Raw genomic sequence first — 16,532 nt, forward strand, 5'->3', positions numbered from 1 at the left:
GGGCCTCTCAAGGGAAAAGAAGGACTTCAGAAAAAGTGGGTTCATGCAGAACGACATGGAGGAAAGAGTGGAGGAGGAGGGTGGCTATGGGACATATTGGACCTCTGGTGCATGTGTGTTTTCACAGCAGAGGGACCTCCACTCCTGTCACCATGATGGAGAAATTGTTGAACTGAGCACCCCCAGGTGGGACCCAGCTGCCAATCTAAATGGTAACCTCTGTTGGGTCACAAGTTTCTGGGGTCAGGAGACATGGCACAGAAATGCAAAGAAGGTGACAGAGGAACAGCTTGTTGCAGACTAACACCTCCACCAAGAACATCACAAAAATCTAGACAAAACCTATCACAGGACTCTGTATAAGGCCTCAGAGAGCTGTCAAGGCAGCTGGGACTGAAGGAGCCAAGATCTTGGAGGAAAGGGAAACAGAGGAGTGAGCCCACCACTCAGTATCTCTTCTCTCCTCAGAGCATGTGCTGATTTAAAAGTCTGGGCTGAGGAACTGAGAAGCCAAGGAGAACTTCTGGCAGTACTGTGACCTTAGGAATACAAAAACTCGAGTTTACAGATATCAAAGCGGAAGGGTCCCGATAAACATCCCAGGTTTCTAGTTGTATTCACAGGAGGGCTTCATCCTAGTAGTGGTGGTGAATCAGAATAGACTCTCCCTCAAAAGACTGAAGCTCAGGTTTGAATCACCTCAATCATAGATTATGGTGATCATCTACCTTCACTGCCTGCCAGAATCAAAAGTAAATCTTCCTTAGAAGAAGACTAGCATCATCAAGACCCTCAGATTATTTCTATAATTTTTATGTATAATACTTGGCATTTAATCAACATCAGCGGGCATATCAGAGACAGAATCATATGGCATAAAATCACATGCAAGAACATAAAATAGACACACTGCCTCCCTGTCCCCCTGGCTATCAGATGTTGGAGTTATCAAACACAGACTTTAAAATAGTTGTGATTAACATGTTCAAGAAGATGGATGGTGAAATGAAGAACTTCACAATAGAACTGGACACAATATAAATAATATAATTTGAAAATACAATAACCAAAATTAATAGATGGGTTCAATGGCAGGTTAGATAGGATAGAAGACTAATAATCTGGCAGACAGACAAAAGAATGTACTAGATTGAATCATGAGGAGAAAAAAGGACGGAAAATACAGATAAGAGTGTAATAGACGTATAGGGCAAGGCAAAAAGATCCAACATATGTGTAATGAGAGTTGCAGAGGGAGAGGAGAGAGAATATTTGAAGAGATATTGGACAAGAATTTCCCAAATCTAATAAAATACATCAAGTCACCAATTTAAAATGAGCCACAATCCTCCAAAAGGATAAAAACAAAGAAAATGTCACCTAGATATATCTTAGTAAAGTTTCTGTGAAAAAATTTTGAAAAAGAATATGTATTGGGTTGGCCAAAAAGTTCGTCTGGGTTTTTCCGTAAGGTTACAGAATATATATATACCCAATATGTATATGTATAACTGAATCACTATGCTGTACACCAGAAACTAACACAATGTTGTAAATCAACTATACTTCAATTTAAAAATGCTAATAACATTTCAGAACAAAATTTTAATAAAGTTTCTGAATACCAAAGATAAAGAAAAAATCTTTAAAAATCAGAGGAGAAAAACCACACATTACCTATAAAAGAGCTGCAATAAGACTGGTGTTTGACTTCCAAAGGGCAACAGTGAAAGTCAGAGGACAATGGAATGAATTCATCAAAATGCTGAATGAAAATAATGGCTATTCTAGTATTCTATACCTAGTGAAAATATTCTTCATCAGTAAAGAACACAACTTTCTGCTTCTGATAATGGTGAAGTAGGTTGTTGGAGACCAACCTTCCCACCGTAGCAGCTAGAAAAGCTGTACAGCACACCTCCAACATATCCGTGTGAAGGACTTAGAGATACCAAGGCAGTCAAGAACCAAGGAGGTCCAATTACTGAGAGAAATGTGTTCAGGTGACCCTAATATTCTACCACAGACTTCCCCTTGAGGGATCTGCCAGCTCCTAAGAGGCTCTGCCAGAGCCTTGGGAGCCGACGATGAAGCCTTAGCTAAAGGGTTGGGAGGTGTCCTATGGCCTCAGCCCGCTTATAAGACTGAAGAGACAGGATCTGGAGTTCAGAGCTATCAGAGCAGCCATAGCACAGGAGGCTAGGATGTCAGAGAGGAGGTAAGTCTGAGATGCTGTACATTTAAAAAAATGGTACTGCTTTTTTATAACTCACCACAGTATAGGGCCAAGGGATTATGAATCTGAACAGAAAGTGCAGCGGAGCATCTGGAAGATCAGGCAGAACTTTTGGCAATCTCAGAATTGAGACAACAAAACCCGGAGTTCAGGGTGGGGGCCCTAGTTAGGAGCACAGGAGAGCTGTATTATACCATGAGGTCAACACCCTGAGGTAGCTCACTCTTCAAAAAAGACTGAAACCAGTTACAAAACAGTTAAATCCAAGACTGGATAAAGGTGATCTGCCCTGACTCTGATATCCTAAAATGAAAAGCAAATTCCCTTTGGAAGAAGTTTATATCACCCAGAGCCTCAAATTAGCTCTACAAAACCTCAAAATCTGTCACTCAATAAAAATTTATTAAGCACCAGGAGATAAGGCCAAAGGACTGAAAACTAAGAGATAAAAGACAATAGAAATAGACCCAATTTGGGGGTCCAGATGTTGGAATTATCAAACAATGACCTGAAAAATATTATAATTAATGTGTTCAAGAACATATCCAAGAAGATGGAGAATTTCACTAGATAGCTGAAGTGTGTGTGTGTATGTGTGTGGTTGAAGTCACCATTTGAAGCAGAAATATTAATAATGTATTATAGAGTTTATAACAACATATGTGTAAATAAAATATATGGCAACAAGCCCTAAGGATGGGAGGGATAAATGGAATATATTGTTGTCACGATCTTGCATTGTTTGTGAAATAGTATAATGTTATTTTAATATAGACTGTGCTACCATAACTTTAGAGTAATCACTAAAATAATAATAAGAAGAAGTATAGCTAAAAAAAATTAACAGAGAACATAAAATGGAATACTAAATAAATATGCAACTAACCCAAAAGAGATCCAGAAAGGCAAAATGTAAAAATTTACAAAAAAAAAGAGATAAATAGAAAACAAACACCTAGATGGTGGACTTGAACAAAGCATATCAACAGTTACCTTACATGTAAACGATGTAAACACTCCAGTTGAAAGGTAGAGATTGTCAGAGTAAATATAGAAGCAAGACCCGACACACTTTAAATATACAGACACAGATGAATTGAAGGTTAATGTATGGAAAGGATATAACATGGAAACAGTAAGCAAAGAAAGTTGGTGTGGCTATATCAATATCAGGAAAATTAGATATCAAGAAAACAAATGTTACCAAAGATAAGAGGGGACATTTTATAAAGATAAAAAGTCAATTCATCATGAAGATATAAAATACTAATTTGTATGCTCCTAAAAATAGGAATTCAAAATATATGAAGCAAAAGTAGACAAAAGGTAGACAAAAGTAGAACTAAAGGTAGAAATAGACAATTCCACAATCGTAGAGATTTAAATGTCATTAATAGAACAAGTAGACAAAAAAAATCAAACAAATAAAACAAACAAATAAAATAAACCCCACAAGGACACATAAGACTTAAACAACAGTATCAAGCAACTTGACTTAATTGATATTTATAGGCACTACACTCAACAATGGCATAATACATACTCTTTTTACAGGAACATGGAATGTTCAACAAAATAGATAATATGCTGGGCCATAAAGCATGCTTCAATACATTTAAATCTGTTCATATAATATGGAGTATGTTTTCTGACCTTATTGGAATTATATTAGTTGTTGATAACAATTAGATACTTAGAAAATTCCCATATTTGGAAATTAGGTAATATATGTCTGAATAATCCATGGGTCAAAGGAGAAATCACCCAGAGAATGAGAAAATAGTTTGAACTGAATGATAATAAAAACACAACAGGCAAAATTATTAAGATGCAGAAGAAACAGCCACAAGACCAAGTAGGAAATCTTAATAGCCCTATATCTAATAAATAATTAAATTTTAATCAAAACTTTTCTCACAAAGAAAACTCCAGACTTAAATGACTTCACTAGTGAATTCTACCAACATTTAAGGAAGAAACAGAAATTTTAAAACACTTTCAGGAAATAGAAGAGGAGGGAACACTTCCCAACTTATTTTGTGAGGCCAGCATAACCCGCATTCCAAATCTGACAAAAACATTATGAGAAAAAAAATTATAGACTAACGTTCCTCATGAATATGGATGTAAAAATCCTTAACAAAACATTATGAAATTGTTTATCTCAGGTATGCAAGGTTGTTTTAACATTAAAAAATAAACCAATATAATTAGCTGTATTAACAGAATAAGAACGATGACATGATTATCTTAATTCATTCAGGGAACACATTTAACAGAATTCAAAACCCATTCATAATTTAAAAAAAAATCTCAGCATGCTAGGAATAAAAGAGAGCTTCCTCAATCTGATAAGAGGCATCTATGAAAAGCCTATAGATAACATCACACTTTGTGGTGAAATATTGAATTCTTTCCCCATGGTTGAGTTTGGTAGAAGGATGGCCACTCTCACTCCTTCTTTTCAATTTTGTTCTGTAGGTCTTTAGCCAGTGAATTAAGAGAAGATGAGATAAAAGTCACTGAGATCAGAAAGGAAGTAAAACTGTTGTTATTCACAGATAACATGATTATGTACGTGTAAAACCCTGGTGCTTATCAGTGAATTTGTCAAGGTTGCATGATTGAAAGTTAATCTATGAGATTGTATTTCTATATACTAGTAATGGACATAGGAAAATGAAATTAAAACAGCAAGGCACAATATCAAAACTAGGAATTAATTTAATCAAAGATGTGCAAGACCTCTACACTGAAAACTACAAAACACAGCTGAGAGGAATTAAGTAAAGAAAAAAATGGAGAGATATACCATGTTCATGGATGGACAACTAGATACGGTTAAGATGTCCAGTCTTCTCAAATTGATCTATAAATTCAACACAGTTCCAATCAAGGTTCTACCAGGCTTTTTTGGGTATAGAAATTGACAATCTAATTCTAAAATGTATATGAATATGCAAAGGCTTGAGAACAGCCAAACAATCTTGAAAAGAAGGATAAGATGGGAATACTCACATTACTTAATTTCAAGACATTAAAAAGCTACAGTAATGAAGACAGTGCAGTTTTGGTGAAAGGATGAACAAATAGATCAGTTTGCACAGATCAACAATATGATCTGGGCACATATATGCACATGTATGATCAATTTATTTTCAACAAGTTGCCAAGATAATTCAAGGAGGAAAGGAAAGTCTCTTCAAAAATTGGTGCTGGAACAACTGGATATTAGTATGAAAAATAATGGACTTCAGTTCCTATTTCATACCACACACCTGTGGTTCTCACACCTTAATGTGCATCAGGATCACTGGGAGGGATGATTAAAATCCAGATTTCTGGGCCCCACCCACAGAGTTTCAGATTCAGTAGGTTTGGGGAGGGCAGCTGAGAATTTGCATTTTAAACAAGTTCTCAAGTGATACTGATGGTGCTGGTCTGAGGAACACACTTTGAGAACCACTGCTGTACAGAAAAATCAACTTGAAATGGATCATAGACCTAAGAGCTAGATGAAAACAGAGCAGGATATTGTCTCGTCCTTGGGCTAGGCAAAAATTTCTCAGACAGCCCCTAGAAAACACTAACCATAAATTTTTAAAAAACTTGGTAAACTGAATTTTGCGAAAGTTAAACTTTTCTGTCCATCAAAAATACCATTAAGAAAATGTATAGGCGAGTCACAGAAATGTGAGTACATCTGTCTGGCAAAGTACTTTTATCCAAGATATATGAACTCCTATATATCCATAACCAAAATATGAAAACCCAATAAAAATAGGCAATAGACTTGAATAGATACTTGACAAAATAAGGTATATGAATATTGAATAAGCACATGAAGATGTGCTTAATGCCATTTGTTATCAGAAAATGCCAATTAAAACCACAATGGCATATAACTTCACACACACACAGAATAGCTAAAAAATAAAGACGGACGATGCCAAATGTTGACGCGGCTGAGGAGCAGCTGGAAGCCTCCCACGCTGCTGGTGAGTAAAATGATACAACCACTTTGGAAGACTGCTTGCCAGTTTCTTATAAAGTTCAACACACACCTACCCAGTGACTCCACAATTGCACTCCTATGTATTTACTCAAGAGAAATGAGAATATCCATACGTGACTTGACCACGAATGCTCATAGCAGTCTTGTCCACTCCCAAAATGGAAAGAACCCAGAAGTCCAGCAGCGGGTGAATGGGTAAGCAAATGTGGTTTATCCGTATGATGGAATATTACTATGCAGTCAAAAAGAAGGAGCTCTTGATACACCTAAGAACAGGGATGACTCTCAAAGACGTTGTGTTGAGGGAGAGAAGCCTGGCTCAAAAGAGTCTATACCCCATGACTCCATTTACAACAAGGTCTAAAACAGGTCAGGGCAGAGGCCGCCTGGGTGGCTGTGACAGGAGGGAGCCTGCTGGGCTGGTTGGAGACACTTTGCATCCTGATTGTGGTGGTGGCTACACAGGTGCTTACAACTGTCAAAAACTGTGCACTGGCTGACTGAGTGTAGTCACTCTTTGACTAAAAAAAGAGGAAAAGATGACCCCAAAAAGGATAGGACAGAGTCTGAGAAACAGAAAGAGGCTGGACTGAGTCCCAGAGGTGACAGACCATGAAGTCTGAATGCCACTGGGGGCCGGAGACGCTGCAGAGACAGGGTTTCCATGTGGACCGACAAGGCTGGTGTCAGGAGAAAGCAAAGGTGCTGCAGTATCTCGTCCCAGGGAGTCTGACCTCCTCCATGGAAGATCCACGTCAGCAGATTTGGGAATGGACGCAGGAATGCATGAGCGAGTGAGTGATTGGGCAGCTTTTTTGTGTGGATGTGGTCCAGGAAGGAGAGAAACAAGACAACGGAGGAGCAGTGAAGCCTTTCCCCCCGAGTGTGTGAGCATCAGTGGGCCTGAGGCCTTCGACCCTCTGACCAGGGGAGAACCCAGCCCCCGGATGTTGGGGACAGGCCTGATGTAAACGTCCTTCTTTGTGTGTCCCTCCCCCGTTCCCCACCTCCCAGCACTGGGAGGACGGCTTCGAATCAGCCACGTCAGGCAGCATTGCAGTTAGAAAGCGCTGGTGCTGACATCCTGAAGCGGCGTGACTTCCAAATGTGCCGTGTGCCCGGCCACCCCAGAGGCAGCGGTGGCCCTGCTGGGTGGGGCTGGGAGCCCAGAGCCCCGCGGACCCCTCACCTGGCCCACCTGCTCCTGCAGCTGGGCCCGCTCGTGCCGGAGCCGGGCCGCCTGCCCCTCCAGCCCCTCCAGCCCCTCCTCCAGGTGATCACAGGCCTCCTGCAGGCCCCTCCGCGCGGCCTGCACGAGCTCCAGCTGCTGCTCTGCCCGCGCCAGCTGTTCTCGGGCACCCGCCCGCTCTTGGGTCAGCACCCACTCCAGCTGCCGCCAGAGGGCAGGGAGGGGTCCATGGGCAGGCCCCGCCCCCACCCCCTCAGCCCCCAAGTCCAGGAGGGGTGAGGATGGGTGAAAGGAGGGCCCTGAGCTCGGGGAGCAGGGCGGGGACTCACAGCCGCGCTGGGGAAGCGAGGCTCAGGCCAGGCCGGTCCCCCTGGGCCCTCGTCTCACCTGCAGGACCAGGTGGCTCAGAGAGCCCTTGTCGCGAGTCAGCCCCTCCATCAGGGCGGCCATCTCAGCCAGGGAGCGCCTCTGCTCCACCCCCTCCGCCTTGAGCTGGCTCACCAGCAGTTCCAGGTCGGTCTTGCTGGACTCGGCCTAGGGTGGGGCGGGGGGAGGCAGAGGGCATCCCAGCAGGGAAGCCAGGGAGGGACTTTCAGGTTCATGGGCAGAGCTTCCCCTGGGCAGCGCTATTAGTGCCGGGGAGGGAGTGAGCCCCGCATCACGGAGGTGTGCGAGCCGGAGCTCTGGGTGGGGCCTGGTGGAAGGGGGCCCACAGTGGTGAGGCCTCTGGGGTAGACGGTGGCCCCCGGGTACCAGGTTGCAGCCGGGAGAGGTGACAGGGCGACCGAGGGAGGGGGCACCCTGAGGGAAGGTGTGCCCAGCGCTCAGGGAAGGTGGGCCGCTGCCCACTGGCCAGGGACCGAGGAGGCCACCGCTGAGTTTGGGGGCTTGGGGACGGCCTGAGGGCCCAGGCAGCGAGGAGGGAGGCGAGCGGCTGCGGGAGAGAGGAGCGGAGGGCGTACCCGGGCCAGGGCGCTGCGCAGACCCTCCCCCTCGCTCTCCAGGACGTCCCTCTGCAGCCGCGCTGCGTTCAGCACCTCCTGGACCGACACCAGCTCCTTCTTGAGCCCCGAGACCTTCTCCTCCAGCTGCTCCAGGCGCCCTTGACTGAGACCCGGAAGCCAGAGGGCAGAGGGCGCTAGGTCGCCTCAGGGCAAGATGGGGGCCCAGCAGGCGGGGCAGCTCCCTCCAAGCCCAGGGGCCCCAGAGGAGCGTGGCTCGCCCCGCAGGCCAGGAACTGCTGAGCCGTTCCTGGCTGGGGGTGGCATTGTCAGCGGAGACCTGGCCGACACGCCTGGGTGGGAGCGCGTGCGCACACACCGGGGCACCCATCTCGGCTGGGCCCAGGGTGGCAGATTTGCCCCGGGGGTGGCGCTGGGCCGGACTTGGAGGGGGTGTCTGGGTGGCGGTGGGAGCTGGCCGCTGTGGTGGGGGGCCTGCTGTCTCGCTAGGCACCCCGACCCCTGAGATGAGGCTGGTGAAGGAGAGGTTCCATGAGCAGGTGAGGACGCCGGGGCCCAGAGGGGACAGGACAGCCCGCTGGTGGCCAGCCGCCTGCTCTCCAGCTCCCCCTGGCCCTGCTCGCCCTGCTGCACCAGCTCCTCCTTCTGGCCCGCCCCCCGCGGGAGGTTCCCGGCCTCCGGACTCTGCTGCTCCGTGGCGGGAAGCATCCACCTTGCCCCCCATCTCCTCCACCACCTCCTCCAGAGCGGCCTTCTCTCCGGGAGCAGGGGAGGAGAAGCTGGGGGGGTCTCGGGCGTGCAGCCGGGGAGGGCAGCCGAGGGACCCTCACTGGGCGCATTCGAGCCTCGGCCGAGTACCGGGAGGGTAGACAGGGCGGGGGTCGTGGAGGCCACTCGGGGCTCAGGGACGAGTGGGGAGGGGCTAGAAGACCCAGCGGCTCGGCCCCTGGCTGGTCTGTCCCCTGGGGCGGCCACCTGCAGGCTTGCCTGTCGGCTGGTGGCCCTGTGGGGGTCCCTAAAGCCCTGGAGGGCCTTGCGCTCGGGGCGTCCCTGCCCTCGGCCTCTGCACCTGTAGGCTAAGCTCTGCCAGTTCTGCAGAGCCCAGTGGGGAGGAGGGGGCGCCTGCCCGACGGGAACCCCACGGCTCCAGGTCTGCCTGTGCTGCTCACCTCCCCTGACGGCCGACCCTTGTCAAAGCTGTGCTTGCCGCTGACCGCCCCCCCGGCCAGGTCCCCTCTGCCGGTCACCCACCAGCCAGAGCTGCAGTCTCAGCATCTCTCCCCCGGCCGTGCTCTGAAGCACCGAGTCCTGAGGCCCCATTTCCCAAATGTCCCTGGGATTCAGCCCCTCCTCCCCCGGTGCTGAGGGGCCACTCCAGCCTGCCCCTGCCCCCCGCCCCCAGGACGCTGCGGCCAGCCCAGCCCTGCCAAAGCCACGGCTGTGAGGGCGGTGCCCCTGCCAATGGCTCCCCCGCGGCCCCCCGTGACCTCTGCTCCTTGGGGTGGTGAGGTGGCCCCGCCTGCCTTGCTTTGTGTCCCACTTCTGCTCCTGTCTCCTCCTGGCAAGGCCCTTCCTGCCTCCTGGGGCCCCTCCCTGGCTCCTCCGCTCCCGGGCCCCTGTGCCAGGCTGAACCCACCTGCTCCCATCTCTTTGCCCATCTCCCGTGCGTTTTTCAGGAGCGGGACTGGGGTTAATTTATTCTTTGGAGCTCCTGTCTCAGACCCGGGTGAACTGCCAGGACACCCAGAGAAGGGGCAGCCCCGAGGGACCTGCGGTCCCAGCCCCCCGGGTGAGCGAGGGGACGCACAGGAGGTGGTCCTGGCTGCCCCTGCACCGCTCCCTCCTGCAGGAAGCCTTCCTGGGCTGCCAGCCCACTCCGCGCCCCATCTCCCGGCTCAGGCAGTGTGTGGATTTGGGAAGGCCCACCAAGCCTCTCACTCAGGACTATAAATCCTGGGGGATTCCCTTTCCATGTCCTTCACCCCCACCAGCCCCAGGGCAGTAAGACGTGCACGGAAGAATCCAGACAGCCTCACGGCCGACCGCACCACGGAACACCAGATCCGCAGGACAGGCCAGGAAGGCACGCGTGGCCACCCCAGTGGATGGGGCGGGAGTTGGGGTTTTCTGGACCACCTGTGAAGGCTGGGTAAGACCCCCGGAGGAGTCCTGGCAGCCAGCGGGGAGGTGGGAGAGAGCACAGCCTGCTCCCAGGAGGGGAGTGTGGAAATGGGCCGGGCAGCCGGGAGCCTGGGATGCAGGCCAAGGGGCAGGCACGTGCTCAGCCTGGGCTTTGGGAAGGTGAGTCCTGGGGAGACACAGCCCAGACGGGCGCAGCCGAGGGAAGAGGGGGTGTGCTCAGTGCAGGCAGGGGCTGGGGGGTGAAGGGGCGAGGAGGTAGCCTTCGGGCCGGGAGTACTTCCTGTCCGGGAGATGGCCCTCGCTTCTCCTGCGGGGGGCATCGTGGGGCAGGTGAGCCCGGCCCGCCAGCCTCACCTTCCCGGGAGCTCGCTGGACTCCCGGCAGCGCTGCGCCCCCAGCTTGCCCAGGAGGTCCTGGCGCTCCCGGGCCTGTTCCTGCCCCCGCTCCTGCAGGAGCCTCCGCGAGGCCCGCAGCTCCCGCTGGCTCTCAGACAGCTGCTCGTGGAGCCCGGCGGCCGCTGCCTCGGAGGACTCCAGCCGCCGGCGCAGCTCCTGCCCGCGAGAGGGAGCGTGGCGTGAGCCCCGTGGCCTGGCCAGGCCTTCGACCACAGAAGCCAGCGGGGCTCCCGACTGCCCGAGAAAGGATGCGCTTCAGACCGGAGGCCCTCCCCGGGGAGTGGGGTTCAGGGGCAGGCGCCTGGTGGGACACAGGCCGGCCCTGTAGCTGCCCTTCTCAGCCTGGTGGGCTTTGTGGCTCTGCTCCGGCGGGGATGGGGCACAGCGTTGCCTCTGTGGCCGCCCACCTGCTCCTGCTGCCGCCGCGTCTCAATGGCCACCTGCACAGCCCGCAGCGCAGGGTCCAGGGCGGCCGGGGAGCAGGCCCGTGGGGGCGACGCGGCCCGTGGGGGGCTCCTTGGTTGGCCCTGCGCCTCCTGGCCTTCAGTGCTGCCACTCCAGGCTGGCTCCGGGCACCCCGCGTCTGCCTGCGCCACCTCCAGGGCGCAGAGAGGAAGGGGTGGAGGGGAGAGAGCTCAGGGCTGAGGTCGGACGGGTCCTTCCAGACCATCTCACGGGCCAGCTCGAGCCACCAGGACCCTGCAGCCCCTCGCTGCTCCACGCGGGAAGGACCCGAGACGGGCCCGCACCTTTGTGATTCTGTCCAAGGTGAGCTGCAGGGCTTCGACCTCAGCCCTCAAGCCTCCCGGGGCCGGCCGGCCTCCACTGTGATGGGACTCCTGCTGGCGGGGGGAGGCTGCTCAGGGGGGCCTGGATACCCCCACCGCGAGCCGCCCCTCTCCCCCCTCTCCCAGTCCCACGCACCAGCTCCTGAACCTCCGTTCTGAGGGAGGCGATGGTTTTCTCCTTGTCCGTGTTCTGCTCTGTGAGCTTCCCCACCAGCAACGTCTGCTCCCAGAGTCTGGAGGGAAGTCGGGGTGGGGTCGTCAGCACAGAGAACAGAGCCCGGGGCGCCGGCGGGCCCTGGAACCCCCTGGCCCCGTCTTCCTCCTCCTGGGGTGCGGCCTGCCTGCTGGCTTCGGCCACCCCTGCCTGCGTGGGCCTTAGTCCCACTCCAGTCAGACACCTCTCTTCTGCTCTAGAACCTGCAGTGGCTCCCGCTGTCTCAGGGTAAAGCGCAGAGCCCGAGGGCAGCACTCAAGGCCCCCGCTCTGACCCTGACTCAGCTCTCTAGCCCCACAGCGTGGCTTCCCAAGGCCCTGCTCTGTCCTTGGGGTGTGGCAGGTGCCGCGCTCACCTCTGGGCTTTTGTCCCGGCCGGTCCCTCTGCCTGGAACTCCTCTGCCACCGTAAGTCTAATGGTGGTATTGTCTTTCCTTCCCAGGAACTGCCTTCTTCTCAAAGACCCCTGATTGCCCCCAGCACCTGGGCCTCCCTTCCCGTGGGCCCAGATCACTCGGCTCAGGCCCCGGGCGCTGAACCCTCGGGCTGTGCTGGACCGCCTGTACCCCTGGGCCCGCCGTGGCTCTCCTCCGGGCCGGCTGGGGTGTGTGGGACTCAGCTGGCCCCGAGGGCGTTTGTGACCACGTGAGCCCCAGGTCCCGTGGAACAGAGGCCCGTGGCAGCGTTGGGAGCTGCCTCCTGTTTCCTGCAGAAGCTGTCCTCACGCGACCTTCGAGCGCCACACGTGAGTTCCGTGTCCAGAACCTCCCACGATAACTGGGACTGGACCCCGGCCCCTCTGGGGGCCCTCAGAATAAGCGCCCACCCCTGGCAGGATATGCTTTTAGGCCTGAAAATTCCACTTCTGGAAGCAGCCACGGGGAAACGGTCCGAGTGCACCCAGGGCAGTGTTCACAGGGCTGCGCCCAGTCTCAGGGCGCTAGCTCTGCCTCCAGGGGGTGGTGGGTAAGGAGGTCTGGGCCCGCCTGCCTTTGCGATGAGATGGAGTTTATGAGCCGTGGGCGGCATCAGGGGAAGTGCCCCAGTGTCAGGGTGTGGGGTGAAATCAGGAGTTACAACTGCACGAGAGTGAAGTCCCAGACCCGCAGCCGCTGGGCAGACGGGCGGGCGCGGCGACCCGCCCCCGCCCCCCACCCCTGACCTCCTGCACCCACCTGGCCTGGAGTGCCACCTTCTCGGCGTCCCAGCGGCCCTGCAGCTGCAGCATCTCCCGCACCTTGTCCTGCAGCTGCTGCTTCAGGGTGCTGGCTGGGCGGCTGGCCGTCAGCCGCAGGTTGGAGCCGAGGTTCAGGCAGGCCGTGTGCAGGCGCTGGGCCGTCCTGGCCGCGTCCGCTCGCATGTCAGCGAGGCCCCTGGGAGACAAGGGCGGCACTCGGCTGAGCCCCGGGGCTGTCTGGGGCTCGGACTGCAGGCTCCACGCTGGGTGGCAGAGGCCGGGTCTGGAGATAGGCCTGCGGCAGGCCCCTCCCGCGCCATCCTCAGGAGAGGCCCCGCCGGCTGGCATCTCAGCGGGGCAGGGGTGAGCAGGGGCTGGGCCAGGCCGGACAGGACAGGCTGTCCTCCTTGAGCAGCACTTCTACCCTCTGAGCCTCAAGGGCCCGGGGTAGACCGTGCGAGGTTCCCGGCAAGGGTCGGAGGGAAGCCGGAGTCCATGCGTGTGGAACCGCCCCCTCGCGCTGCATCTCCCTAGCTGGCCTCCCTCTCCTCTCTCCCCTGCACCCTTGCCTGCCTCACTCTGTCCATCCGTCCATCTCCTCCACGGCCCACCTCTCCTGCCGTCTCCACCACTCCCATCGGGCCACCCGTGGGAGGAGCGTGGCGGGCCCGATGCCTGGGCCCGGCATCAGGTGCCCTTCTGCCCGACCCTGATGGAGCCCACGCCTGGCTCTGGGTGGGCAGGGTGGCTGGCACGCACCTCTCGGTGGCCGCACGCAGCTCAGCCAGGTGTCCACGGAGGGCGGTGACCTGTCTCTGCAGGAGGAGGACATCCTGGTGCCGCCCCGCGCGAGTACGCTGGGTCTGAAAGCAAGAGGCTTGCGTCCACTGCAGGCTGAGGCCAGTGCTGAGGGGTGAGGGGAGCCCTGCGGCCCCATTCACCCGCCCCACAATCCGCTCCTCCGGCTCCAGGGGGGCGGAGAGCAGACCCTCATCGCTACCCTCCTGCATGCGGCCCCTACCCCACTGGCTTGCCTACCTGAGCAATGCAACTCACCCCCCTCCCCGGGGGGCAGTGCTTTGCTCCCCCCGCCGGAGGACCTGGGGAGATGACCACTCCCAGCTCCAGAACCAGGACCCACTCAGCCTGGTCCCCCCATGGGGCCGTGGGCAGCACTCAGCTCCCGCCCTCCAGCTGGGGGGTGGGGAGAACGACACAAGGAAACAGGCCTTTCCTTCTCCAGGACCTAGAGAGCAGCACTTACTCTCGGAGGGCTCCGAGGACGTCCCGAGTGGGGCCTGGCCCTTCAAGGTGGCAGGGAGGCAGGAGCCTCTGCCAGTAGGAGCCCATGCAGTGGTAGGGGTGGGGAAGCCACGCCTGAGAACAGGCGGAGTGAACGAGGTTGTAAGGTGCAGTGGGAGCCCACTGCTGGGCTGTGAACGGGGAGGGGACGGGGGGGAGAGCTGGGGGCAGGAGTGGGATGGAGTCACGGGCGGTCAGCGGCGCCAGCCTTGCAGGGAACTAAGCCGAAGCCCAGAAGGTCCTGAGTCTCCCCACCACCTTCCCAGGCCCTGCACTGGGCTGTGTCCTGAACACTGACCTCCAGGGACCCCCGGAGGGCTCACCACCACACCCAGTGCTCCCACGGCCCCTCCTGCCTGTTACAGCCCCGCCTGCGGCTTTTCAATGTTGCTTCAAACAAAGAAAGTGCTTTCACGTGCTGCCGGTCCTCCGGCTCAGGACCCACACGCTCACCTGCCACTTCATGAAGCTTTTGCCGATCGCCCTCCCCGGAGCCCCCATCTGAGGGGCCCCCCATCGAGCCCAGTAACACTCTGCTGTGTACCTTGGGTAGGGAACGCCCTTTGCGCCTGGTGCCAGAGCCTTGTGTATACTTGCACCCCACCCCCCGACTGTGATCATCGAAGAGCAGCGATTAGCATCATGGAAGAGCGGACACCTGCCCCGCCTGCCCGCTAAGACAGCGGCATACATGAGATTCCGGACTTTACAACTTCTTGAATGCAAGGCTGGGCGGCCGGTATGGTAAGGGACACGCAAACCAGGAACCAGTAAACTCAGGGACTCGAGAGGGACTTGCCAAACGTAACTTGAACACGTTTCCTTGACCACAGGGGCTCTGGGGACAGAGAGGAAAGTTTAAGGTCCACCCAAGGGGGAGTCTGCTCACACGTGGAAGGGATCCCCCAAGCCGCACTCTAAGTAAGGTGTGCTAGAGACGGGCGAATCAGCACGCACGTGTGCACACGCACCTGCCTGCAGGGCGCTGTAAGGAGGTGCCGTGGACGGTGAACCAGCACACGCACACACACACATGCACACACACACGCACGCACACACACACACACCTGCCTGCAGGGTGCTGTCAGGAGGTGCCGTGGACGGTGAACCAGCACACGCACACGCACACATGCACACACACACATGCACACACACACCTGCCTGCAGGGCGCTGTAAGGAGGTGCCATGGACGGTGAACAAGCACACACACGCACACATGCACACACACACCTGCCTGCAGGGCGCTGTAAAGAGGTGCAGTGTCCCCCACAATTCACATGTTGAAACCTAATCCCCAATGTGATGGTATTTGGAGGCGGGGCTTTCTGGTTCCACCTTCAGGATTGGTGTTAGTGTCCTTATAAAAGAGGCCCCACGAGGGTCCAGTCCCTTCTGCCATGTGAGCTTATAGCCAGAAGTTATCGTTCTGTGATCCAGGAAGCGGTCTTCACCAGCAGCTGAAGGGCCTGGGACTTTGATCTTGGACTTCCAGGCTCCAGAGCTGTGAGAAATAAATGTTTGTGGACAAGCCCCCAGGCTGGGGTACTTCTGCTACAGCGGCCTGGAGGGACCAAGACAGCAAGGAAAAAATCTCCCTGTGGTTTTGGAACCACAAGTTAGCCTTGGTGCAGTTTTCAGCCTGGATTCACAAAACCTGGGTGGTTTAAAAAAAATACTAAAGCTGAAAATTTACTTCAATGTGGCCCAAAGGTCGTCAGAGCCCCTAAGAAACTGTCCTAAGCAAATGACAATCCTTTCTGGAACATACCACATTCATTCCAGGTTTCAAAGAATTTTCAGAGTCCCAAGGATAACACGCAGCTCTTAGTTAAAAAAATTTTTTAAAAAACCACCAAAGACACAAGGAAACACAGCACCATGACCAAGACCTAGCAGAAACAATAGACTCGCACTTTGAAGAAGTTCAGATATTAGAACATCAGACACAGACTACAAAATAACTGTTTTCTAATATGCATCAATAAACACACGAGAGGCTTGAAAATACCAGTTAAGAATAAGATATCTGGAAAATATCCTGAATAAAAGTCAGAATTTTTAAAGATGAAAAATACAACGTTTAGAATTTAAGCCTAATAGGCAGGTTTAACA

The 16,532-nt window shown here is 53.7% G+C and overlaps 1 protein-coding gene across 1 annotated transcript in view; it reads right to left on the reverse strand.

Annotated features, from left to right (window-relative positions):
* Nucleotides 1-16,532, reverse strand: part of LOC309631028 (ciliary rootlet coiled-coil protein 2-like) — a 58,991-nt gene that overhangs the window by 23,682 nt on the left and 18,777 nt on the right. The window contains exons 6-13 of the mRNA XM_082396962.1: nt 13,877-13,980; nt 13,116-13,313; nt 11,864-11,960; nt 11,689-11,778; nt 11,347-11,535; nt 10,899-11,095; nt 8,403-8,547; nt 7,828-7,974 (exon numbers count right to left, since the gene is read on the reverse strand). Coding sequence (XP_082253088.1) covers nt 7,828-7,974; nt 8,403-8,547; nt 10,899-11,095; nt 11,347-11,535; nt 11,689-11,778; nt 11,864-11,960; nt 13,116-13,313; nt 13,877-13,980 — 1,167 coding nt within the window. The remainder of the gene's footprint in view (nt 1-7,827; nt 7,975-8,402; nt 8,548-10,898; nt 11,096-11,346; nt 11,536-11,688; nt 11,779-11,863; nt 11,961-13,115; nt 13,314-13,876; nt 13,981-16,532) is intronic.

This window comes from Balaenoptera borealis (genome assembly GCF_965194805.1).
Source record: "Balaenoptera borealis genome assembly, chromosome: 6".
Lineage (NCBI taxonomy): Eukaryota > Metazoa > Chordata > Mammalia > Artiodactyla > Balaenopteridae > Balaenoptera > Balaenoptera borealis.